Genomic DNA, 27,787 nt, shown 5'->3' with positions numbered 1-27,787 from the left:
AAGGATTTGCAGATTCTGCTGGAGTTCTCCTTTATATCTATATATATATATATATATATATATATATATATATATATAAATACACACGCGCTTTCTGTACAGTCCCATCAGTTACACAGTGTCACATACAAGTCACCGACTGACCCCGAGAAACACACAAATGTGAGAGACAGAGGGAAACTTACGCACATACAAGACAGAATTCTGTCCACTGATTGGCTCAGGTGACCCAACCTGTTTGGATTGTTTGTCTGCACCGTGAATCATACGATCCCAGGGGGCGGCCCGTGTTTTTTTTTTTTTTAAATGTCAGTTTTCTATTTAGGATTACTCAGTGACACACACTATTAAAGTATAAAAATGGTTTATTTAAATGAAGCAGGGTTTAACATATGAGCGGTTTTATGCAACATATTTTTATAAAGATCTACATTGTTTGGGGGGGGTATAGTTTTCCTTTAATGCACCATCTAGTGGTCCCCATGCTGTACACAATAAGTCTCACGCAAGCAGTTGGGCAGCTCACGCTCATGTATAGGCATAAATAGGAGGCCAGTGTCATTGATGGCTCCTTTACAGAACTAGATCATTAGTTCTCGCTCATATAAAATAAGACGTTTTTTGCAGAATTAACAGATAAACGCTTTAACACAAGAAATATTTTCTCTGTATCGCCCTACTACTAATAGAGATGGTGGGCATTGTAGTTGAACAGCAGCAGGGATACAGATTCTGGGAACATATTCCTGCAACTCCCACACACACACACACATACATATTTGTGACACACTACATATAAAATGAAACTAAATGAACATTCTGGTTGGACAAGAGGTTTCCCTGTAACAACAGAAGCCCCTCAGTATTGCTGTTCCCATGTTCCTCAGCACACGCGTGTCTGCACCAACCTGTACACGTCCAGGCATAATATGCATTAGAGGAGGAGCTGGAAATGTACAGAAAATCGTGGGATTATTTGCAAATTCTCACCCAGCCTTGGTCACCCACACAGAAAACTGGGTGCAGGGGTTCAGTGAAGGAGGCAGTGAAGGTGTACAAGTGTCTCACTGGTTTACTCAGCTCATAGAAGGACAAAAGTCCGGCCTCATAGTCCAGCGAGATTCTATATTTGTGGCAGGAGGGGGATACAGGAATTTCACTAAAGTTATGCGATATATAAAATGTATCAGCACATTTGCACAAACTCCAGGAATGCATATTATTGCCAATACCCGACTCTTCTCCATCTCTCTTTATACTGGGATAGGCCACCCCTATATCCCAATCCCCCAATGTACTGCCCTCCACCTCCCAGTAATGTTGCCCTGATTTGAAACTTCGGTTACATAAAACTTGGTTATATTCCTTAAACCTATCCGGGGAGTCTGGGTAAAGGGCAATGTCTGATTCCGACGCAGTTTTCTTGTTCTGAGATACAGAGACAAATTGACCGGCTGTGCTGATATCCAGTAAGACATTTTTAGCCTCCTGCCCATAAACTCTTGCCCTTACCTCCCGCATAATCTCAGCTAAGCCTGTTACTAATGTATCTGAGATCAGTCCCTTGTCCAGATCCCGTACAGAAGGGACCTTTGTATCATCCGCCGCCTCCGCCCCACAGAATGCAGCTCCGTGGGATTCCCGTTCCTGTAGGACAACGAGTGGATCTGCCATGTTGCACAGCTCCTCAATGTGACGGATCTTGCCGGACAGCTCGTCCTGCTTTATTTCCAGATTCTGGATTACGTCGCAGAGATCACGGGAAAGTTTCTCTTTCTGCCTGGAGAGCACATCCAGCATTTGCTTCTCAAGGGAATCCACCCATTTCCTGATGTCTCTAAACAGGACAGTGACTCTCTCAGTCTCACCTGCTCCTTTTTCTTTGAGGTCCTCCTGCAGCCCCTGGACTTCTCTCTCAGCCTCCTCTCGCTCCAGGGTCAGTTTCTCCAAAACTTTCCCAAGTTTCTCTTTCTTCTTCTCAGAGGCCTCACTCAGCAGCTCCACCCTGTGGCCCCTGTGCTCTCCGGCCAGACAGCAGGACACACAGATACAGACAGAGTCCTCACAGCAGTGATACCTGAAGATTTCACTGTGGATGGAGCATTTTTGGTCCATGAAGGAACAGGTGGGCTCAGTTAAGGTGTGTTGGACAGACTTGTTGTGCTTCTGTAAGTGACCATTACACAGGGAGGTCTCACACTGTAGACAGGATTTAACAGCAGGTACAGGAGAGTCACAGTAAGTGCAGAGGATCTCAGTCTTCCCCGGTTCCGGCTGAGCAAGACTACATTTCTCTGCTATGTTCCCCAGAGTCCGGTTCCTGTGCAGGGCGGGGCGCTCCTCATACTCCTCTCTGCATTCAGGGCAGGTGTAACCCCCAGATCCCTCCTGGGTCTCCAGCACCTTCACAATGCAGCCCTGGCAGAAGTTGTGCCCACATGGCAACATTACAGGCTCAGTATAAATGCTCAGGCAGATGGAGCAGCTCAAATCTTCTCTCAGATCAGCAGACGCCATCCTGTGAAGCAGAAGCAAAAAGAAAAATGTCACCTCAACATATCTAATGATTTAGAACTCAGACTGGAGCAGGACTGCGGTGAGTGCACAATGTCAATAGTATAGCACCAGACAAAATCACAAAGATAGAACAGTCTCTTCTCATCATCAATCTCTTCCCGTCATCCCAACCACCAATCTCATCCCATCATCAATCTCTTTACATCACCACCAATCTCTTCCCATTAATCTCTTCCCACCAAATCTCTTCCCTCTTTACATCAAATCACTCTTCCCATCATAATCAATCTCTTCCCATCATCACCAATCTCTTCCCCAATATATAGCACTAAAAAAGGGCAGTGTTGTACATAGTTAACTATTAGTATGGTGTAGAGCAGTGATCCCCAACCAGTAGCTCAGGAGTAACATGTTGCTCTCAGTGACCTCAACCAGGTGCTTCTTTTTGAATTCCAGGCTTGAGAGCAAGTTTTAATTGCAGTAAAACAAAGTATAGTGCAAAGCAGAGCCTCCTGTTGGCTGCCAGTCCACATAGGGTCTATGAAATAACCAATCACAGCCCTTATTTGGCACCTCAAGGGAACTTTCATGCATGTGTTGCTCCACAACTCTTAACATTAGAATGTGGCTCACGGGTAAAAAAAAAAGTTGGGGACAACTGGAGTAATAAAAATGAAAAGCAATTGCAGATTTGTCTCCAGTTATTATTTTTTCTTTTTTTTACTTATTTCGCTTTTTATTCAGCAGCTCCCTGGTTTCCATTTGCAGCTGATTTGAATAAGGCTGGAATATGAACAGGAGAGGCCTGAATAGAAAGTGGAGTAATAATTGCTATAATAAATGTGTAGCCTTACAGAGCATTTGTTTTTAAGATGGGGTCAGTCTTGTAGATGGGAATGAGCGGACGTGATGAGGAGAAGAGAGGGAAGATCAGCAGCAAGAAGAAGGTTCAGTGAAGGAGAGTATTTGGAGATCACAGATGAAACATAGGGAGAGGATTAATTGTTAAGGGCTTTGAAGTAACTGAGTAGTTTGAAATTGATTCTAGAGGAGAAGGGGAGCGAAAGAAGGAATGTGGATAGGGGAGCAGATGATTTTGAGAGGTGAGAGGGAAGTACGAGTCTAGCAGCATTTAGATAACATTGCACTTCACCTGAGAGAAGTAGGTTGCAGTATCCAAGGCGGGAGATAATAAGAGACCGGATAAGTGTTTTACTATAGGCACCATGTCTCCCTACTATACCTGCTATCCCACAGTCACACTCCCTTCCCAGAGACTATTATCCACTGTTACTATAGACACCATCCCTTCCTACTATACCTGCTATCCTACAGTCACACTCCCTTCCCAGAGACTATTATCCACTGTTACTATAGACACATCTCTCCCTACTATACCTGCTATCCCACAGTCACACTCCCTTCCCAGAGACTATTATCCACTGTTACTATAGACACCATCTCTCCCTACTATACTTACTATCCCACAGTAGGGATGTAGCGAACTGTTCGCCGGCGAACTAGTTCGCGCGAACTTCGACTGTTCGCGTCCGCCGCAAGTTCGCGAACGTCGCGCGACGTTCGCCAATAGGCGTTCGCGTCAAAATCGGTCGCCCATTCGACCATTCGATCGCTAAAATCGAACGATTTTCGTTCGATTCGAACGAAAATCGTTCGATCGAACGATTAAAATCCTTCGATCGTTCGAATCGAACGATTTTCGGATGATCGAAGTTCGCGAACAGTTCGCGAACAGTTCGCAAATTTTGCCGGTGTTCGCGAACGGCGTTCGCGAACACATCGGCGGCGGTTCGCTACATCCCTATCCCACAGTTACACTCCCTTCCCAGAGACTATTATCCACTGTTACTATTAGGGATGTCGCGGACTGTTCGCCGGCGAACTTGTTCGCGCGGACATCGACTGTTCGCGCTCGCCGAATGTTCGCGAACGTCGCGCAGCGTTCGCCATTTTGGGTTCGCCTTACCTGGCGCTTTTTTTTGACCTCTCACCCCAGACCAGCAGATACATGGCAGCCAATCAGGAAGCTCTCCCTCCTGGACCACCCCCACACCCCCTGGACCACTCCCCTTCCATATATAAACTGAAGCCCTGCAGCGTTTTTTCATTCTGCCTGTGTGTGCTTGGAAGAGCTAGTGTAGGGAGAGAGCTGTTAGTGATTTGAGGGACAGTTGATAGTAACTTTGCTGGCTAGTAATCTACTTGATACTGCTCTGTATTGGAGGGACAGAAGTCTGCAGGGATTTGAGGGACATTTTAGTTTAGGTAGCTTTGCTGGCTAGTAATCTACCTTCTACTGCAGTGCTCTGTATGTAGCTGCTGTGGGCACTGCTTCTGATCTCATCTGCTGACTGCTGTAATAACCCAATAGTCCTTGTAAGGACTGCTTTTATTTTCTTTTTTCTTTTTTTACTTTGCTAGTTGCTACTATAACAGCCAAGTGCTATTAGTCTAGCAGTGTTGGGGAGTGGGACTGATGTGCTACTGTGCTGCTCCTAGTAGTTCAGCAGCACCAACCCGAGAAATTTTTTTTTTTTAATATACATCTAATTTTTTTTTTATTTTACTTATCTTACTGTTCTTTAACGTGTACAGTGCTGTTTGCTGTTCTTCATAGTAGTGCACCAATAGTAGTGCACTTGTAGGCATTATTTGCCCAGTGTGTTCTTCATTTTCAAACAACTGCCATCTAGCTGTGTAAGCTTGTTCACATTCTGTCTAAATATCAATAATAATACCGTCTCCAGAAACACCACCTGAGTGACGTTTTTCAAGCAGCAATAATATATTCCGTATCCACCACTGCTGTAGTAGTGTATACGTTGACCTTGCAGGCATTATTTGCCCAGTGTGTTCTTCAAACCACTGCCACTTAGCTGTGTGAGCTTGTTCACATTCTGTCTAAATATCAATAATAATACCGTCTCCAGAACCACCACCTGAGTTGTTGTTGTTGTTTTTGTTTTAAAAATAATGCCAGGCAAAGGCAGGCCGCCACGCAGAGGCACTAGGGGCCGTGCTGCTATGCTATCCTGTGGCCCTAGGAAATTGCCCAGTTTTAAAAAGGCAATGACCCTGAACTCCCAAAATGCTGAAGAGGTAGTTGACTGGCTTACACAGCACACCCCATCCTCTACCGTTTCTAACTTTACCACAACATCCTCATCCTCCACTGCTATGGGCACCCCACGTAACACTTCCTCCACCACCGGCGCCCCTTCTTCACTGGAGTCAGAGGAGTTATTTTCACATGAGTTTCTTGAACTGAGTGATGCTCAACCATTATTGGCAGAAGAAGATGAAGGAGATGAGGACGTTACACCAGATTTAATTCTGGCAGAGAACACAACAGAGATGGACATAATGAGTGATGAGGAGGTCCCCGCTGCTGCTTCCTTCTGTGAGCTGTCAGAAGAAATTGATGCATCTGAGGAGAATGATGATGAGGAGATTGATGTTTTGTGGGTGCCCAGTAGAAGAGAGCAAGAGGAGGATAGTTCAGATGGAGAGACGGAGAGTCAGAGAGGCAGAAGGAGAATAAGACTTGGAAGAAGCAGGGAGGACAGCTCGCAGGGAACAGTAGGGCAACAACATGTATCGCCACCTGTGGTCAGCCGGCCAACGCACCCGCCATTGCCGCCAATGCCGCCAACTTCTACTGTTACCGCCAGATTGCCAGCTTCAAAAAGGTCAGCAGTGTGGGATTTTTTTAATGTGTGTGCCTCTGACAAAAGCGTTGTAATTTGCAATGAGTGCAGTCAGAAACTGAGTCTTGGAAGCCCAACAGCCACATAGGTACAACTTCTATGCGAAGGCACATGAACGGCAAGCACAAAGCACTTTGGGAGCAACACCTCAAAGGCAACAGGCAAACTAAAAGCCACCCTCCTTCTGGTCCAGCATCTTACTGCTCTACCTCTGCTGTCCTTGACCCGTCTGAACCACCCTCCACTCCGCCTTCCACCTTGACCACCAGTTCCCATTCCCAGTCATCTGCAACCAGCCAAGTTTCTGTGAGGGCCATGTTTGAGCGTAAGAAGCCAATGTCTGCGAGTCACCCCCTTGCCCGGCGTCTGACAGCTGGCTTGTCTGCACTCTTAGCCCGCCAGCTTTTACCATACCAGCTGGTGGACTCTGAGGCCTTCCGCAAATTTGTAGCAATTGGGACACCGCAGTGGAAGGTACCCAGCCGCAATTTTTTTTCAAAAAAGGGAATACCACACCTGTACCACCATGTGCAGAGCCAAGTCACCGCATCTCTGTCACTTAGTGTTGGGCCAAAGGTCCATATGACTACTGACGCATGGTCCTCCAAGCATGGTCAGGGCAGGTATGTCACCTACACTGCCCACTGGGTGAACTTGGTAATGGCTGGGAAGCAGGGAATGTGTGGCTCAACAACGACAGTGGAGTTGGTGTCACCGCCACGGATTGCACGCGGTTCTGCCACCACCTCTACTCCTCCTTCGCTCTCTACCTCGCCTTCTTCCTCTTCTTTGTCCTCTGCTGCTGGGTCCTCCTCCTCCACACCTGTGCACCCCCAGCTCCCCCTAGGCTATTCGACGTGCCAGGTACGCCGTTGTCATGCTGTCTTGGGGATGACGAGCCTGGAAAGCAGAAACCATATCGGATCTGTACTCCTGTCATCTCTGCAGTCACAGGCCGATCGGTGGCTGACCCCACACCAACTGAAGATCGGAAAAGTGGTGTGTGACAATGGAAGCAATCTGTTGGCAGCACTGAGACTGGGCAATTTAACACATGTGCCCTGCATGGCACATGTTCTGAATTTAATAGTCCAATGTTTTGTCTCAAAGTACCCAGGATTCCAGGACGTTCTCAGGCAGTCCAGGAAGGTGTTGGCCCATTTCAGACGTTCCTATACAGCCATGGCACGCCTTGCTGACATTCAGCAGCGGTACAACATGCCAGTCAGGCGTTTGATTTGCGACAGCCAGACTCGCTGGAATTCAACGCTCCTCATGTTGGAACGTCTGCTGCAACAACAAAGAGCCGTCAACGAATACCTGTTTGAACTGGGTGGTAGGACTGGATCTGCAGAGCTGGGGATTTTTTTCCCCCGTTACTGGGTGCTTATGCGCGATGCCTGCAGGCTCATGCGCCCTTTTGAAGAGGTTACAAACATGGTCAGTCGCACCGAAGGCACCATCAGCGACCTAATACCCTTTGCTTTCTTCCTGGAGCGTGGCGTGCGACGAGTGACAGATGAGGCTGTAGACCAGCGTGACGAGGAGCAGGAAGTGCACGATTTCTGGTCGGAATCACCAGAACGAACCCAGGCACCTGCTGCAACGCAGGGAGAGGTGTCAGAAGTGGAGTCAGAGGAGGAAGTGGCTTTGTGGAGGAGGAGGACCAACAGGAGCAGGCTTCACAGGGGGCTAGTGGTGACCTTTTGGGGACCCCTGGTCTTGTACGTGGCTGGGGGGAGGAGACCGTGGATGATGCAGTCCTTGATAACGAGGAAGCGGAGATGGATACCTCTGCATCCAACCTTGTGAGAATGGGGTCTTTCATGCTGTCATGCCTGTTGAAGGACCCCCGTATCAAGAGGCTTAAGGAGAAGGACCTGTACTGGGTTGCGACTCTACTAGACCCTCGGTACAAGCATAAAGTGGCAGAAATGTTACCAACATACCACAAGTCTGAAAGGATGCTGCATTTACAAACCAGCCTGCAAAACATGTTGTACAATGCTTTTAAGGGTGATGTCACTTCAGGAACTCATCAACATTCCAGGGGCAGAGGTGCCAGTAATCCTGCCACGAGCGCACCTGCAAGGACAAAGCACTTTGGCCACTCTGTAACGTCAGACATGCAAATGTTTTTTTGTCCAAGGCAGCGCCAGAACCCTTCTGGATCCACCCTCAAAGAACGCCTCGACCGGCAGGTAGCGGACTACCTGGCATTAACTGCAGATATCGACACTCTGAGGAGCGATGAACCCCTGGACTACTGGGTGCACAGGCTTGATCTGTGGCCAGAGCTGTCACAATTTGCCATGAACCTCTTGTCTTGCCCCGCCTCAAGTGTCCTCTCAGAAAGGACCTTCAGTGCAGCAGGAGGGATTGTAACTGAGAAGAGAACTCGCCTAGGTCACAAAAGTGTGGATTACCTCACCTTTATTAAAATGAATGAGGGGTGGATCTCGGAGGGTTACTGCACGCCGGAAGACTTGTTCTGAGTTTCTGACTCCCCATGCAGCTGTCCTTCTCTGCACGCCTCATGACTCCACACACAGCTGTCCTTTAGCGTCCTCCTCCCTCCACCACCGTTACAAACTAGGGTGCAAACCCTACTGGTTTAATTTGAATCCAGGTAAATCCTGAGTTTTTCTGGCCTCTGTGCTTCAGTGGCTGCGACAAAAAAAAACCAGAATATTTTCAGCATTTATATGGCATATTTTTTCTGGCCTCTGTGCTTCAGTGGCTGTGACAAAAAAAACAGAATATTTTCAGCATTTATATGGCATATTTTTTCTGGCCTCTGTGCTTCAGTGGCTGTGACAAAAAAAATGTAATATTTTCAGCATTTATATGGCATATTTTTTCTGGCCTCTGTGCTTCAGTGGCTGTGACAAAAAAAAAATGAATATTTTCAGCATTTATATGGCATATTTTTTCTGGCCTCTGTGCTGCAGTGGGTGCGACAAAAAAAAATGAATATTTTCAGCATTTATATGGCATATTTTTTCTGGCCTCTGTGCTTCAGTGGCTGTGACAAAAAAAACAAATTTTTCAGGAAAGTACACATGCCTAATTTTTCAGGGTTCTGCAACAGTGGCAAAATCGCATCTTTTATGGTCACCGCAGGTGATCAATAAAGTAGACCAAAACTGGGCCCACACTGCAGAATCAGTGTTTTTTGGTTCACTTCACTGTACATTGAATTACCTCTGCCTGACAGTGCACGTGCGCACAAGCACGGTGACTGCTAAACACACCACTACAGAAATATTGCCACCAACAGGACGAACATCCTGGAGGTGACAAGCTCAACTAGTAATTAACAACTATTATTTGCTCACTTGACGGTATCATTCATTAAAGCTCTTTGCGTTTTTTTGCGTTGCAGTAAGCGCCGCGTTTCGTCTTTGCGTGTGAACAGGCTGTAACCTTTACACGACTTGATTGGCATGTAGACGCCGGACGTTTTAAAGCATTTTATTACACAGGTTTAGAAATGTAGTGTGATTTCTGCCCTTTACAGCACAAAACGCAGCGCTGTGTCAACAATGTATTTTTCAGATACATTTTTGCCCTTGATCCCCCTCTGGCATGCCACTGTCCAGGTCGTTGCACCCTTTAAACAACTTTAAAATCATTTTTCTGGCCAGAAATGTCTTTTTTAGCTTTTAAAATTCGCCTTCCCATTGAAGTCTATGGGGTTCGCGACGTTCGCCAACCGTTCACATTTTTGACGCAAGTTTGCGAATATGTTCGCGAACTTTTTTTCCGACGTTCGCTACATCCCTACTATAGGCACCATGTCTCCCTACTATACCTGCTATCCCACAGTCACACTCCCTTCCCAGAGACTATTATCCACTGTTACTATAGGCACCATCTCTCCCTACTATACCTGCTATCCCACAGTCACACTCCCTTCCTAGAGACTATTATCCACTGTTACTATAGGCACCATCTCTCCCTACTATACCTGCTATCCCACAGTCACACTCCCTTCCCAGAGACTATTATCCACTGTTACTATAGGCACCATCTCTCCCTACTATACCTGCTATCCCATAGTCACACTCCCTTCCCAGAGACTATTATCCCACTGTTACTATAGGCACCATCTCTCCCCACTATACCTGCTATCCCAGTCACACTCCCTTCCCAGAGACTATTATCCACTGTTACTATAGGCACCATCTCTCCCTTCTATACCTGCTATCCCACAGTCACACTCCCTTCCCTGAGACTATTATCCACTGTTACTATAGGCACCATCTCTCCCTACTATCCCACAGTCACACTCCCTTCCCAGAGACTATTATCCACTGTTACTATAGACACCATCTCTCCCTACTATACCTGCTATCCCTCAGTCACACATCCTTCCCAGAGACTATTATCCACTGTTACTATAGACACCATCTCTCCCTACTACTGCTATCCCACAGTCACACTCCCTTCCCAGAGACTATTATCCACTGTTACTATAGACACCATCTCTCCCTACTATAACTGCTATCCCACAGTCACACTCCCTTCCCAGAGACTATTATCCACTGTTACTATAGACACGATCTCTCCCTACTATACCTGCTATCCCACAGTCACACTCCCTTCCGAGAGACTATTATCCACTGTTACTATAGACACATCTCTCCCTACTATACCTGCTATCCCACAGTCACACTCCCTTCCCAGAGACTATTATCCACTGTTACTATAGGCACCATCTCTCCCTACTATACCTGCTATCCCACAGTCACACTCCCTTCCCAGAGACTATTATCCCACTGTTACTATAGACACCATCTCTCCCTACTATACCTGCTATCCCACAGTCACACTCCCTTCCCAGAGACTATTATCCACTGTTACTATAGGCACCATCTCTCCCTACTATACCTACTATCCCACAGTCACACTCCCTTCCCAGAGACTATTATCCCACTGTTACTGTTGTAGGGGAAAAGTCTTGCAGGCCTTGCTTGGCCCCCCTTAATGGAGTGAACAGTTTCTAGGTGCCCATGAGGCCCTTCTAGAAACTGTTCAAGGTTATGTGTAACATCTGTGAGAAGGTTCTTATTACTGTTATGTTTTTGTTCTCAGTAACAAGGTGCAATATCTTTGAAGCTCGCACATAGTGGTACTCCCTTTATTTTCACATAACTAGCTAATCACACTGACTTGTACTCCTCCTCACTCCCTATACTCCCGTACTCCTTTCACATACCATTCCCATGAAGTTCCCCACCAGAGAGTATATAATGTGTGGTCAATCTTTTGTTTCTCAGTTCTGACCTACTTGTGTATCAGAACCCACGGAGCTCGTGTATGTTTATTATATAAATAATAAACTTGGATTATTCCTTTTACCTCGGTGATCTCCGGTCTTTGGATTATTCCCTAACAAAATGGTGGAGAATGCGGGCAGGCTCAAGATGCTGACTTCACCCATTCCACAGTGAGGACCCGGAGAACTAACGGAACAGGAGTGGCCACACAGGGTAAGCATACCTTGTTCTGTCTCCTTTCTTCTCCGGTTCCAAACGGACAGGGTGTTGCTGTGCAAGCAGCCTGACCCAAGGTGATCACTCGAGGTATCTATGTTTGTCTTGACCATGTGTCCTGTATGAATGTGCATGTGATTGGCGACTAATTGCAAAGTGAAAAAAAAAAAAGAGTTCTAACTTTTCTATACTCTTGTTGCTTATAAGAATTGTACTAACTTACCTGGTTAGACCCCAGTATACCCCAAGATAGTATGCGTACTTGAGGGAAGAGGGCATTTTTTTAGTTGAGATGAAATAGGCTCACTAAGGCATTTGGCCAGAATGAGTGTAAGACTCCGTTAGGAGCATCTCGCCCTAGTGGGGAGGATTGTGAACAGAGGCTGATCACCTCTGCGCGTTCACCAAGGAGAGTGAGCGCAAGACAGTCGCTAGGCAGAGTGACTGTAGAGCATTCACCAGGTAGTGTGATTGCTGTTAAATATGGCAAAGATGTAGTGGCTTACTTGCCTAAGTGGAGTACACTTACAGAGAGTAAGTAATTTGCCATTCCTCCCAATGATACAGGGGATCACCAGACAAGAGTACAAGCATTTAAGTACATACGCAGCACAGCAGTGATATATCAGAAGCTTTAGCCCCACAGACTTGAGTGGTTGTAACTCATAAGGCATACATAGAGCCGTCAGCCTCCCTACTCTATGATGGGTTGTTTTCCCGTAATAGCTAAGAGCAAGAGAGAGGCAGCAAAAGAGGTAAATGGTCAAGTATGTGTCCTAGAAAGTCAGGAAAGTGCCTAAGAATCAAAGGAAGCTAGAAAGCAAATAGAGGAACAAGAAAAGTTGATAGCAGAAGGGTTAAGTTAGATAATAGAGAACAGTGAAAAAAAATTTACACCAAAAAGACAAACAGCTCAGAGATAAGTTCTCTGAAAGTTATAGCTCAGATACAGACGAGCAGGCTGTCCCCAGCCCCACAGCTAAGCTCTACCCCGCCCGTACAATACAAAGTAGAGAAAAAGGGGGGCAACGGGGGACGCTGCAGAAGTGCGTCTAACTAAAAACACACAGATCTTAGAAGGATTTTTCAAGATGTTCCACAGCCCCATACTAATCCACACAAATTCGCACAGGAACTCTTGTGTGTCAATGGTGCTCATAAGCCTAATTAGACCAATATATTATTTGTACTCAAAGTGTGTGGTCCAGGGGATTACCAAATGTTAGACAAAATGTATTGAGATACTAACCCTGTTGACCCAGCCCAAGTCAGAGTCTGTTTCCATGCTCTGAAAAGTACAGTAAGCACCATTTTTTTTCTTTCAGAAGCTTCTTGGGAAATAGTTTTCAAATTTAACCAAGATGCCAAAGGGTCTGCTGTCCAGTATGCTATTACCTTTGTGGTAGGACTACTAAATGATCCTCAAAGTAACCTCAGCATACATAGTCTTGCCTGGAAGCATAAGAAGTTAGAAAAGATAATTGCCGTTGCCACAAGTTGAGAACTCCTGTCTTAAGCCCCAGCAGGTGTTACTCGTTCAGCAACAGTCTAACAACTTCCAGGATAATTCCCAAAACTCCAGAAACAATAACTAACAGACAGCAGAACAGGTCAGGTAACCGTGACAAAAAGACAGTTGTTTGTGTTAATTGTAATAATCAAGGGCATTATGCATATAAGTGCATATCCTCAAAGAAAGCCCTTTCCCTGCAGGAGATGCAGCCCCTTCACATTCCAATGCATCCCTCATAAATCCTGCTTGAAGGTGCGACGCAGCCCCGGTACCAGTATTTCCAAACACTTCTAATCACCATCCAGACCTCCTAATTGAAGTGTTTATTAATTAAAAGACCCTAACTTTGTTTACTGAATACTGGTGCTGCCCGCTCAGTTTAAAGACTCACTCAAACCTGCCATTATCTGGTAATGTAGTCACGGCAGTGTGAGTTGGAGGAAATCCTATCCCTATGGCGGAAACAAGCCCATCGGAAGTGTCCATTGGTCCTGTATCCACAAAAGCTGCCTTTCTTTTAAGTGCCTCCATCCCCAACAGTTTCATAGGTAATGACATCCTTTCTAAACCAGTGTGCACCATATACTGTAATCCGGATGCAGTATTTGTGCCTGTCCTGCCTCCATAAGTGTCTGAGATGACCAATGCACTAGATACTGCTAATCTTCTGTCACTAAAGGAAATTTCTGAGGAGGAAGATTCTGTACCTCCTAAATTACAATGTGTTTCAAGTGATTTGTGGGCTTTATCACCAACAGATGTTGGGTTCATGTCATCCATCCCACCAGTGTCCATACAAGTAGACCCAAGCCCCCCCCCCGCCCAATATCTCATAGTACCCACTGTCCAGGGCAAAGGTATAGGGGATTTGCCCAGTAATTCAATTGTTACTTGATAAGGGAGTGTTAAACCATAGGATTAGCCCTGTAAATATGCCCATCTTGCCAATTAAATAGCCCGGCAAGAATGAGTGGCGTTTTGTTCAGGATCTCAGAGCAGTTAACAAAGTTGTTATTGCAGCCCATCCGGTAGTGCCAAATCCGACTACCAAAACAGGTTGCAGTCATTAAGTACTAAGCCCACACTGGGTACTCTGACCCTGTAGCACAAGATAATGCCTCTGCTAATGTAGCTGCAAAGCAAGCAGCATTGTGTTATAAAATGTTTAAAGCATGTGTTGTAAAAGACCCAACTCTACCTGTTCCCTCTAGTGCTGTTTTTATCAGCCCTTCACGACCAAATGGAACCTGAGGAGAAGGAACATTGGTTTAAAGCCAGATGTACACATACTCCGAATGTTGATGTTTTTTTTTTTTTGTTTGGCATTTAGGTGATTGCCCTGTTGCACCCCGTGCTCTGTTACCATATTTGGTTGCTGCCTCACATGATCTCACCCACACTTTTTAAGGGGGGATATGTGATGTAGTGTCAGGAATGTGGTTTGCCCCCGGGTTCTCGTCTATTGCAGCCACATATGTATAATTATGTTTTATTTGTTTGCAATATAATCTAGGTAAGACTATTCCAACACCTATCAGACACTGACCTAAACCAATGTAACAATTTCAGATATTGCTACAGTTTTCCTACAGTTACCTAAATGTTGTACCTATGAATATGTAATTGTTTGTGTTGACCAATTCCCTGGGTCCATTGTAAAAGCTTCAGATGAAGCTATAGCTAAAGAGTTAATTGCCGAGATTGTCTGCAGTTATGGACTGCCTGAGGTATTCTCCTCTGATCAAGGTACACGTTTCACGGGACAGGTAATGTAATACATCTGCACACAGACATTGGGATTCATCAAATGTTACACACCATATCATCCCCAAGCTAGTGGGAAAGTCTAAAGGGTGTTATTAAAAGCAGGCTAAGTAAAGTATGTGCTGAGACTACACTTGTGTGGTCCGATGCCCTTGATATAGTGCTTATGTCTGTCATGCACACTCCCCAAAGGCTAAGTGAACTCTCCCCATATGAAATGTTGTTTGAGAGACAAGCACGCATGGCTCAGTACTTTCCTTCTACTCATCTTCTTTGCATGAACTATGGAAGAATGACTGAATATGTTTCTCAGTTACATAAGGAACTGACCAAATCGTGTTCTCGAGTTCATTCTTCATTACCAGATCCAGCGGATGTTCTGGAACCACATGCTCTCATTCCAGGAGATTGGATCCTCATAAGGAGACACAGTGCCAAAGATCTTCAACCTCGCTGAAAATGACCATTCCAGGTACACCTAGTCACAGAAACAGCTGTAAAGGTTGAAGGGCAACCGAAATCTCAACTTCCACCTGCGGTGTAAGTGGGGGGGAATTGTAGGACATAATAACGCCTCTTTCCCTCCACCACCTAAGTCCCAGGGACCCTAACGTGCAGTGCAAAAGACGTAGGTCCCCATCGGGTGAAGATCCTCAGCAGCATCATCATGTCTCTGTGTGCCAGATGCTTTGGCCCAAAGCCAGATAAAAGACTTATCATCTGTGTCTCCGTACTGCACATCATTATCTTCGTTGCTGTGCTGACGATAGCACTCATAAAGCCTGCAAGCAACGACAACTCACAAGTTAAACAACAGCAGCCTCACCAACTTCGGAGGCTAATGTGTCGTCAACCGATCAGGTTAAGGGTGTCAAAAAGAGGCTTATATGCATAACTGTTTGAGCCTAATGATAATGCTTTTGTTAAAATGTATGTTATAGCAGCATCCACACTATTACTGATTGATGGATATGTACACATTATCCTTTGTCAGCTCGCAGTATGACATACGTAGCAGAATCTCTATCCTGTCAGGATATAGTTAACAGACCTTGATGTAATTTAACACTTCTCCAGTTTCATAAAACGTTGTCGCCCAAGGAGATTGGTAAATTGGTACACTTATGTTCTGATGGCCTTTGTATCAACAGTTCCGCTAATCATCTATACCTCCTTCACCTTATTACTTTGTTTGTGGTAAATGTGCCTATCCGTGGCTACCAAAAGGCTCCCATGGTGTATGTATGATTGCTAAATTGCTTCATCCCACCTGGTATATGGAAGCTAAAGATATTAAGATAGCTCAGATTCCAGCACACTTCCTAATGAAGCGTGCATCTTTAAAGGTAAGGCAAGAGCTCTCTTTAACTTCCCCTGAGGTAAATAGATGTTGCATTAAGAAAGCCTTTAGCCTTATGTCTAGTATGTTGTTGCTTGATAACATTACTAATGAATATGACAACAGTTTGAAGATAGTAAGTCATGAACTCCAACAATTGAAGAAGGAAGTTCTGCCGCATTGTTTAGTGTTAGATTATCTTCCAGCTAGTCAAGGAGGGTTACGTACAGTTGTAATTACATTGATGACAAGCACCTGGTAAAGGTTTAGCAGAGGAAGGACACCTTTTTAACCAATCACAAGGAACAATCCATCTTCCCCTGGTTGGACCCATCCACATGGTTCCAAGATCCTCGTTTGTGTTGGTGTCATCCTTCTAGTCATCTATTGTCTACCTAACATCATTTGTTGCTGTTGTTCTTGCTGTGCCTCCTTATTGTCTCACTCTTTTCTAAAGGCAAGTTCTTCTAAAACCTGTTCTGGTCTATCCTAAGAACACTAAAAGTCTAAAATTGACTTCAATGAACCACCACAGTGTATGACTATTATATACCAGATGTATTCTCATATAGGTTGTATGCATTGCATTTATAAGGTTTGCTATGTTTAATTGTTTGTTTTGTATTACTGACAAAAGGGAGGTGTTGTAGGGGAAAAGTCTTGCAGGCCTTGCTTGGTCCCCCTTAATGGAGTGAACAGTTTCTAGGTGCCCATGAGGCCCTTCTAGAAACTGTTCAAGGTTATGTGTAACATCTGTGAGAAGGTTCGTATTACTGTTATGTTTTTGTTCTCAGTAACAAGGTGCAATATCTTTGAAGCTCGCACATAGTGGTACTCCCTTTATTTTCACATAACTAGCTAATCACACTGACTTGTACTCCTCCTCACTCCCTATACTCCTTTCCGTACTCCTTTCACATACCATTCCCATGAAGTTCCCCACCAGAGAGTATATAATGTGTGGTCAATCTTTTGTTTCTCAGTTCTGACCTACTTGTGTATCAGAACCCACGGAGCTCGTGTATGTTTATTATATAAATAATAAACTTGGATTATTCCTTTTACCTCGGTGATCTCCGGTCTTTGGATTATTCCCTAACACTATAGACACATCTCTCCCTACTATACCTGCTATCCCACAGTCACACTACCTTCCCAGAGACTATTATCCACTGTTACTATAGGCACCATCTCTCCCTACTATACCTGCTATCCCACAGTCACACTCCCTTCCCAGAGACTATTATCCACTGTTACTATAGACACCATCTTTCCCTACTATACCTGCTATCCCACAGTCACACTCCCTTCCCAGAGACTATTATCCACTGTTACTATAGACACCATCTCTCCCTACTATACCTGCTATCCCACAGTCACACTCCCTTCCCAGAGACTATTATCCACTGTTACTATAGGCACCATCTCTCCCTACTATACCTGCTATCCCACAGTCACACTCCCTTCCCAGAGACTATTATCCACTGTTACTATAGACACCATCTCTCCCTACTATACCTGCTATCCCACAGTCACACTCCCTTCCCAGAGACTATTATCCACTGTTACTATAGACACATCTCTCCCTACTATACCTGCTATCCCACAGTCACACTCCCTTCCCAGAGACTATTATCCACTGTTACTATAGACACATCTCTCCCTACTATACCTGCTATCCCACAGTCACACTACCTTCCCAGAGACTATTATCCACTGTTACTATAGGCACCATCTCTCCCTACTATACCTGCTATCCCACAGTCACACTCCCTTCCCAGAGACTATTATCCACTGTTACTATAGACACCATCTTTCCCTACTATACCTGCTATCCCACAGTCACACTCCCTTCCCAGAGACTATTATCCACTGTTACTATAGACACCATCTCTCCCTACTATACCTGCTATCCCACAGTCACACTCCCTTCCCAGAGACTATTATCCACTGTTACTATAGGCACCATCTCTCCCTACTATACCTGCTATCCCACAGTCACACTCCCTTCCCAGAGACTATTATCCACTGTTACTATAGACACCATCTCTCCCTACTATACCTGCTATCCCACAGCCACACCCCCTTCTCAGAGACGATTATACTCTCGAACTGAGTGGTCGTGTGTCTAGTGTGCTGTGTAAGTGAGGTTTCTCCCAGGCCCTTGCGGGTCTGGGGGGTTTAGTTCAGGGTTGTTACCCTTCCTTTCTCTCTTCCCTTAATTGGGAGTTGTTTTTTTTTGTTTGCTTTGTTTATTTTTCCTTTTTTTTTACTTTTGGCTTAAACATTTCCTTCTTTCCTCAATAATGAGGAAGAAGAGAAATAATACCCCTGGTGATAGCCAGAGATCCTGTTTTGGATATGGAAGGAGGGCTGCTGAAGCCAGTATGGCAGCTCCCTCTGAGCGTAGAAGGAGAAGTACGAGAGCAAAGTCTCCAAAGAAAGAGCCAGCGGGAAATGAGCTGTCCTCATGCAGTGAAGCCGAAGAGAGTAAGAGCTGCGTCTTGGATCAGGCTCCAGAAGTCAGTGTTACTGCGGGGAGCTGCGGTGCAGTGATGGAGGAGCTAGACCTGGAAGTGCGTGAAGTCTCGGCAGCAAGAGGACAGGAGGTACCGCAAGATTTAGAGGCTACTGTGGCAATGGAGACAACGGCTGGAGCAATAGCGCGAAAAGTAGCTGAAACAGCGCTGATGGAATCTTCTGGCCAGAATAATGAAATCCTAACTTCTGAATGTTTGGTGAGTTCTAATATGGAGGAGGCTGGTGAGAACACTGGTGTTACAGAGACTGAGGGGGAAGGGAGCCCTGGGACTGATACAGCTCCAAATGGGGGGCGAGTAGACAATTTTTCTTTTTTTGGAAAGGACACTGCATGTAAGACTGTGAAATCCAACCCTAAATTGGGTCTATCTAACCCTCTGGAGAAAGACTCTGTGTGTGGTGCAGTAATTGAATATGATAAGATTATTACGGCATTGAATGATTTAAAATGCTTAGAGACCAAACAATCTGCACTCACCAAAGGAATTGACGTACTTATAAAAGATCTTAATTTGCTAAAGGGGCAAAAGAGAACAGAGACTATAAGAGACCTGGCGTACTTAAACAAAGATTTAGAGGAGGTTGATATTCAGATTAAATCTATTTTGGAGGTTATTGAGCCATGGAAAGAACTATATTATAACAAAAAACGGTTTGAGGAAATGAAAAGGGGGGGAGGGGATATAGCATCAGAAAGACTATGTAAGATCGCTGAATTACTTAAAGAAAATGAATGTGAAAATGTTTTTTGTGAACAGTCCCAAAATGCAAAAGCAAAGTTATCAGAGGAGAAAGGTGCCTTGTCCATTTCTAAACGAGCCACTAATCCCTCTGCTGCAAATGCAAATGTTCCTAATTGCTCACCTGAGCAGGTAACTGCTGCTGCTTCTCTGGCAATGGGGGGAGGGGCTGATTTGTCTCTCAGTCAATCTGCTAGTGATCTTTCAGCAAAGGAAAATGGGGCTGTTTCTTCTTCTGGGACAAAAGGTAATGTTTCTGTGTCAAAAGGAAAGGTTTCTGATCTCTCAAAGCAGCTGGATAATGTTTGTGAGCAGGCAGGCAATGCTTTTCCTATGAGAGGGGCAGTTTGTGAACAAACAGAAAGTGTCATAACAGAAAGTGTTTCTTCTGAGCAAACTGCTAACATTCCTATGGCAGGTGGGGAGGCTTCTGTGTCTTTTTCTAAAATTGTAGGAAGCAAAATGTCTTTTTCAAAAGTTGTTGCGTCATCCACAAACAAAAGTGATGTTGTATCTTCAAACAGCGAGGCAGGGAATACACAAGCAGGGGGTGTTTGGGGGAAAAAGAATCTGTTTGAGGAGGTAGAGGATGGAGCAGAAGAAGAATATGGCAAGAGAAAAAATGTGGTTAAAATCAAATGGGTAGGTGAAAGGGAGTAGAGATGTCGCGAACTGTTCGCCGGCGAACTTGTTCGCGCGAACATCGGGTGTTCGCGCTCGCCGGAAGTTCGCGAACGTCGCGCGACGTTCGCCATTTTGGGTTCGCCATTGTTGGCGCTTTTTTTTGCCCTCTCACCCCAGACCAGCAGGTACATGGCAGCCAATCAGGAAGCTCTCCCCTGGACCACTCCCCTTCCCTATAAAAACCGAAGCCCTGCAGCGTTTTTTCACTCTGCCTGTGTGTGCTGAAGAGATAGTGTAGGGAGAGAGCTGCTGCCTGTTAGTGATTTCAGGGACAGTTGAAAGTTTGCTGGCTAGTAATCGTTTTGATACTGCTCTGTTATTGGAGGGACAGAAGTCTGCAGGGGTTTGAGGGACATTTTAGCTTAGGTAGCTTTGCTGGCTAGTAATCTACCTTCTACTGCAGTGCTCTGTATGTAGCTGCAGTGGGCAGCTGTCCTGCTTCTGATCTCATCTGCTGACTGCTGCAATAACAGGCAGATTTTTCAGATACATTTTTGCCCTTGATCCCCCTCTGGCATGCCACTGTCCAGGTCGTTGCACCCTTTAAACAACTTTAAAATCATTTTTCTGGCCAGAAATGTCTTTTCTAGATGTTAAAGTTCGCCTTCCCATTGAAGTCTATGGGGTTCGCGAACCGTTCGCGAACCGCTCGCATTTTTGCGCAAGTTCGCGAATATGTTCGCGAACTTTTTTTCCGACGTTCGCTACATCCCTAAAAGGGAGGACTTTCCAGGTAGGAGATTTGTGGCTAGGAATTTGGTCAAACAAGTTCTAGGTTTCACTGCCGATGATATTTATGCATTGATTGGCATTACTGATATAGAATTTGACTTAAACTTTAATCTGTCACATGGGTTAGAGGAATTTTGGAGGCAATATAATTTAAAGAAAAATGCTAAGGAATGGCATAATTTTAAAGTGATTCCAATATCCAAACCAGAGCTCAAGAATGTAACAATAATAATAAAAAATGAGACTGTGCATGCAGAGGACATTCTTATTTGGTTAAGAAGGCAATGCACAGTATTATCTCCTTTGGTAAAAATATATGATGAGGAAGATCTGTGGGTAGGAGGGTATAAGGTACAGGTTAAACTTAATACGGAAGGTTATTCTCAAAAGCACCTACCCACTTCTTTCTTTATTGGCAAGGATAGAGGAGTATGCTATTATGTCGGTCAGCCTAAACTCTGTTTCAAGTGCGGTGCCAGAACTCATTTAGCAGGGAAATGCAGCATAAAGAAGTGTGCTTTTTGTGGGGAAATTGGTCACACTGGTAAAGAATGTGACAAACAGATCATGTGCAATCTCTGCCTTAAAACTGGCCATGCCTACAGGAATTGCCCAGAGGCCTGGCGCAATGTTAAAAAATCAGTTCCCAACATAGAGGAACAATTAATGGAGGACATGGCTGGTGATGTTACAGACTTGCAGGAGGTGCAACAGGTTAATCAAATACATGGTAATGATATAGCCCAGAAGAAAGTGACAACTGTTTCTAGTAAGGAGAAAAAAGCTGAGGAAAAAACAGAGGAATGGAAGACAGTGAGGGAAAGCAGGAAAAGGAGATTCAAGAAAAAAAATGTAGTGGGTAAAATGACTGTTGAGAATCAGAACAGGTACGAAGTACTAGGGGGAAAGTCATGGGCAGAGGAGGTGGAAGAATCAGAGGAGGTGGAAAGGATGGAGGAGGAAGAAGAAGAGAGTGAAAAAAGGAAAAACCAGGTCCAGGACACTAGCAGAAAAAAAAGCAAAAAAGAACTAGATGATGTGTCATTGGATCTAGAATGGGAATCTTTAGACGAACACGAAATGGAAACTGACTTAGGACCTAGGGTTCAAGTGAAGAGATCAGGGGACGGTAGTGTGGTTTCTGGCAAAAAGAGAAATGGATCTGTCAATTAATTTCTCACCATTAATGTGTGTAGTATCAAGAACAGAAAGTCCCGGTTTGTTGCTTACGAATTTTTTAAGGAATTGACAGCTGATATTATCTTTTTGCAGGAGACTAGACTATCATCTCTAAATGAAATCAGGATAGCAAGGAGGGAGTTGAGGGAGGGTCTCTCTTACTGGTCCATAGCCACAGAACCTGCAGGGGGAGTTGCCATACTGTTCAAAGGTGATAAGCAATTTGTGGTCAAGAAGATGGTAGATGTTCAATTAGGCAGGTGTTTACTGCTGGACATATTGATAGAAGGGCAGTTGGTGAGGCTTATTAATATATATGGGCCCCAGGCAATCCCTGAGAGAAGGTCTCTATTGAATGACATTAAACCATTCCTTTTCACTTCAGTACCTATTATTTTCGCTGGTGATTTTAACCAGGTATTATGTGAGAAGGACAGGACAGGGAAGATAAAAAAATATGAATGTTTATTTTTTAGGGAACTAATCAAAGATACTGGTTTGAGGGATTTAGCAACCTGTGAAGGTAGAGAAGGCCATCACACATACAGGTGCGGTCCTAGAAGCAGCAGAATTGATTTTATTTTTGTTAAAAAAGAAGCTTTGTCTTCAAACTTTAAAGAGATAGTGGTTGAGTTTTCAGACCATTTAGGTCTTTTCTTTCATTTTGGTAGGTTGGGAGGTTCAGGCTCTGGTAAGGGTTTATGGCGTATTAGTAAAGGGGTATTAGAAGATGAAGAAGTAAAGATGCGTTTTGGTGTTTTTTTAAAATCACAGATATCAAAAGTGGACTTCTTTGATTCTATTGCAGATTGGTGGGACTCGGCTAAGGATTCTTTCCGGACCTTTTTCACTTCTGCCTCTTTTAAAAAGGGGAGGGCTAAAGAGAAAGAGAGCCAGTCTTTGAGAAGGAGACTTGAAATCTGTGTTTCGAAAAGGGGAGGAGGGGGAAAAATTAAACCGGCTTAAGTATTTGTTGAGACAGTATCAGTACAACCGGCTTAAGTCCCTGGTTCTGGAGAGGGACTATGGAGCCTCGTGCTCTCCGGACCCTTGTCAGAACTGTAAAGAGACTATTAAGAGAAAGCGGGTTGATGGTCTTTACAACCTGCAGGGTAATTTAGAAGAATCTAGGGAGGGTATCCTGGAGGTTGTGGGGTCTTACTATGCTGACCTTTACAAAGAACAGGCTTTGGATGGGGAAAAGATTCAAGCTTTCCTAAAGCCGACCCCTATTTCTAACACTGCAAATTTGGACTTTTCCCCTTTGGTGTCAGAGATAACAGAGGAGGAAGTGCGGCAGGCAATTGATAAACAGCAGAAGAAGAAGGCTCCTGGACCAGATGGTTTAACAGCTGAGTTTTACATCACTTTTAGGGAAGATCTGGTTCCAGTGTTAACCCAAGTCTTTAATGCCTGCCTGTTTGAAAGACATATCTCACCATCTATGCAGTACTCCTCTTTAGTTCTGATATCAAAGGGGAAGGATTCGAGGCACATTGGGAATTGGAGGCCGATTGCCCTTCTCAATTGTGATAGGAAGATTCTGGCAAGGGTGCTTTCACAGAGGTTGGGTATGGTGGCAGGTTTTCTTCTCTCTGCATCTCAGTTCTGCTCAGTGGAAGGTAGAAGTATCTTTGGAGCAGTTCTTTCACTAAGGGAAGCACTAGAAAGGTGTAAGGCTTGGCAGTGGGGAAAATACTTTCTGTCTCTAGATCAGGCAAAAGCCTTTGATAAAGTCAATCATGAGTATCTATGGGCTGTTTTGCTTAATACGGCATTCCGGTTGAATTTATAGATTGGATCAGAGTTTTGTATGAAGGGGCAAAGAGCTTCCCATTGATTAATGGTTGGAAAGGCAAGGACTTCTGGGTGAAATCTGGCGTGAGACAGGGATGTCCCTTGAGTCCGCTCCTGTATGTTTTCTCATTGGACCCATTTCTGAGGAAGCTGCAGGATTGTGGGCTTGAGGGTGTTCCATTTCCACTTGGTCAATCCTTCAAGTCTATAGCATACGCGGATGATGTCACTCTGGTATTATCAAAACCTGAGGAGGAGGGAAAGGTTTTGGAGTGCATCAGAAGTTACTCTGAGGCCTCAGGGTCTCAGATCAACCATGAAAAGTCGGAAGCTTTTTGGGCTTTAGATAAAGAACCAGTATTTAAACTTGAGAATTTTCCAATAGCCCCAGGTGTAGTTAGAATCTTGGGGATCAAATTTGGGAAGGGTGATCTGGCAAAGGTAAATTGGGAAGATAAACTGAATGCAGGTCTGGCAAAGGTTCAGCGTTGGAAATCATGGAAGCTGACCTATAGAGAGAGGATTGACATTATCAAGACTTTTCTGGTTCCACTTTTTCTCTTTGTTTATGTCTTCTTGCTGCCAGAATCTTTCTATGCCTGGATCCAGAGCCTGTTCTTCCAAATGCTTTGGGGGAATAGGCTCAACCCAGTAAAAAGGGGGATCACTTTCCTGCAGAGGAAAAGGGGAGGGTTGGACATGCCTTGTCCTGTGGTTTTCTTTTGCACCATCTTTCTGAAGTTTAACTTTTTGGTGGTGCAGGGGAGAGAGTCTCTGTGGGAAGTCAGTGTTAAGGTGGCCATACACGGATAGATCCGCTCGTTTGGCGATGTCGCCAAACGAGCGGATCTCCCTCCGATATGCCCACCTTGAGGTGGGCAATATCGGGCAGATCCGATCGTGGGCCCTAGGGCCCAACGATCGGATCCTAGCATTCACAAACGGGCGGTCGGATCGCGGGACCGCATCAACGAACAGATGCGGCCGCGATCCGACGGGGTTTTTAAACCCATCCGATCGAGATCTGGCCGACTTTCGGCCAGATCTCGATCGGGGAAGCCCGTCGGGGGCCCCCATACACGGGCCAATAAGCTGCCGACACGGTCTGTCGGCAGCTTTTATCGGCCCGTGTATGGCCACCTTTAGAGATTGGGCATCGCCTTTTATCAAAGACTGGTTACTCGGTGGCAGAGGGAAAGAGGTAAGGATAAGAGGAGGCCTTGTACCCACCTATTTGCGACAAGCAATAAAAATTCTGAAAAAATGGAGTGTCAGCTCTGAGGACCTAAGATCTCTTCAAAGGAAAATTTTGTATTGGAAGATATTAGATTTGCATTTTGTGTCCTCAATAAATATCAGAGATTGCCCGGAGGAGATGTTACAAGAGAGTATCAGATTTCTGAATGATAGGAGAATGCCTAGAAAATTGTGGGACATCACATGGCTGTCATTACAAGGCAAATTATTTGTGAGGAGAAATCTGAGTTATTTGAATATTGTAGACAGGGAATGTCCTTGGGGATGCAAAACAGAGGAGTCACAAGAACACTTCTTACTGGATTGTCAAGTTTCACGCTCCCTGAGAGAAAGTGTGGCTAACCGGCTCAGTCTGAACCTGATTAAAAGTTTAAGTTTTCCTATGGAATCATTGCAAGTCACAGAACTGGGAATCAAGATAGGATGACCCTGTATATTATTATAGCGATTATACGATACCATCTATGGCACATGAGATGCAGGTTGACTACTAGTCAAATTCATCTGTCAGTTGAGACTGTAACCGAGGCGATATACAGAGACATTATGTTTATTAAGACAAGAGAATGTAGATCTTCAGAAACATTTAAAATAATGTGGGAAGGTCTTTAATTTTTGTGATGTTTTGATTTTTTTTTTCTGTATTTGATTGTAACAGTCTGACTGATTGTTTATGTTCATTGTAATTTGAATATTTTAAATAGAATTCTCTCCCTACTATACCTGCTATCCCACAGTCACACTCCCTTCCCAGAGACTATTATCCCACTGTTACTATAGGCACCATCTCTCCCTACTATACCTGCTATCCCACAGTCACACTCCCTTCCCAGAGACTATTATCCACTGTTACTATAGACACCATCTCTCCCTACTATACCTGCTATCCCACAGTCACACTCCCTTCCCAGAGACTATTATCCACTGTTACTATAGGCACATCTCTCTCTACTATACCTGCTATCCCACAGTCACACTCCCTTCCCAGAGACTATTATCCACTGTTATTATAGACACCATCTCTCCCTACTATACCTGCTATCCCACAGTCACACTCCCTTCCCAGAGACTATTATCCACTGTTACTATAGACACATCTCTCTCTACTATACCTGCTATCCCACAGTCACACTCCCTTCCCAGAGACTATTATCCACTGTTACTATAGACACATCTCTCCCTACTATACCTGCTATCCCACAGTCACACTCCCTTCCCAGAGACTATTATCCACTGTTACTATAGACACATCTCTCCCTACTATACCTGCTATCCCACAGTCACACTCTCTTCCCAGAGACTATTATCCACTGTTATTATAGGCACCATCTCTCCCTACTATACCTGCTATCCCACAGTCACACTCCCTTCCCAGAGACTATTATCCACTGTTACTATAGGCACATCTCTCTCTACTATACCTGCTATCCCACAGTCACACTCCCTTCCCAGAGACTATTATCCACTGTTATTATAGACACCATCTCTCCCTACTATACCTGCTATCCCACAGTCACACTCCCTTCCCAGAGACTATTATCCACTGTTACTATAGACACATCTCTCTCTACTATACCTGCTATCCCACAGTCACACTCCCTTCCCAGAGACTATTATCCACTGTTACTATAGACACATCTCTCCCTACTATACCTGCTATCCCACAGTCACACTCCCTTCCCAGAGACTATTATCCACTGTTACTATAGACACATCTCTCCCTACTATACCTGCTATCCCACAGTCACACTCTCTTCCCAGAGACTATTATCCACTGTTATTATAGGCACCATCTCTCCCTACTATACCTGCTATCCCACAGTCACACTCCCTTCCCAGAGACTATTATCCACTGTTACTATAGGCACCATCTCTCCCTACTATACCTGCTATCCCACAGTCACACTCCCTTCCCAGAGACTATTATCCACTGTTACTATAGGCACCATCTCACCCTACTATACCTGCTATCCCACAGTCACACTCCCTTCCCAGAGACTATTATCCACTGTTACTATAGACACCATCTCTCCCTACTATACCTGCTATCCCACAGTCACACTCCCTTCCCAGAGACTATTATCCCACTGTTACTATAGACACATCTCTCCCTACTATACTTACTATCCCACAGTCAGTTCCAATGCTGAAAAGTTGACGCACATAAATGACAATCACTTGGCTGTTGCAGAAAACACAGAGGCTACAGTAGAAGAGAAGGAATGTCAGACAGAAGAACATGAGAGAATCAGTATTTACCCATAAGAAGGTTTAGTTTGTATAATTCCTTCCTGTTTCATAGGAACAGCCGCAGAACAACAAGCAGCCAGTGTTACACACAGTACGACACACAGTACGACACACAGTACAGTATCAGATGTACGAAGTAAAAAGAGTGCGCAGTGAAGGTTTTTATAGCCAGTAGGCGGGCGAAAACTAAGCGCCCAAATAAATGATTGGCTCCGATACCAGAGGGGCGGGTTTGATTATTGAACAAC

At 44.7% G+C, this 27,787-nt stretch overlaps 1 protein-coding gene across 1 annotated transcript; it reads right to left on the bottom strand.

Moving 5' to 3' along the window:
- Positions 1 to 347: 347 nt before the first annotated feature.
- Positions 348 to 27,693, bottom strand: LOC121393046 (E3 ubiquitin-protein ligase TRIM39-like). The gene is made up of 2 exons (XM_041579048.1): positions 27,549 to 27,693; positions 348 to 2,518 (listed from the first exon to the last, which is right to left on the bottom strand). Exons 1-2 carry the CDS (start codon positions 27,587 to 27,589, stop codon positions 973 to 975), a joined length of 1,587 nt encoding a protein of 528 aa, XP_041434982.1. The 5' UTR covers positions 27,590 to 27,693; the 3' UTR covers positions 348 to 972.
- Positions 27,694 to 27,787: the final 94 nt, after the last annotated feature.

The sequence above is a fragment of the Xenopus laevis genome, chromosome 9_10S, assembly GCF_017654675.1.
Source record: "Xenopus laevis strain J_2021 chromosome 9_10S, Xenopus_laevis_v10.1, whole genome shotgun sequence".
NCBI classification, from domain to species: domain Eukaryota; kingdom Metazoa; phylum Chordata; class Amphibia; order Anura; family Pipidae; genus Xenopus; species Xenopus laevis.
This window is presented reverse-complemented; position numbering and strand designations above follow the sequence as displayed.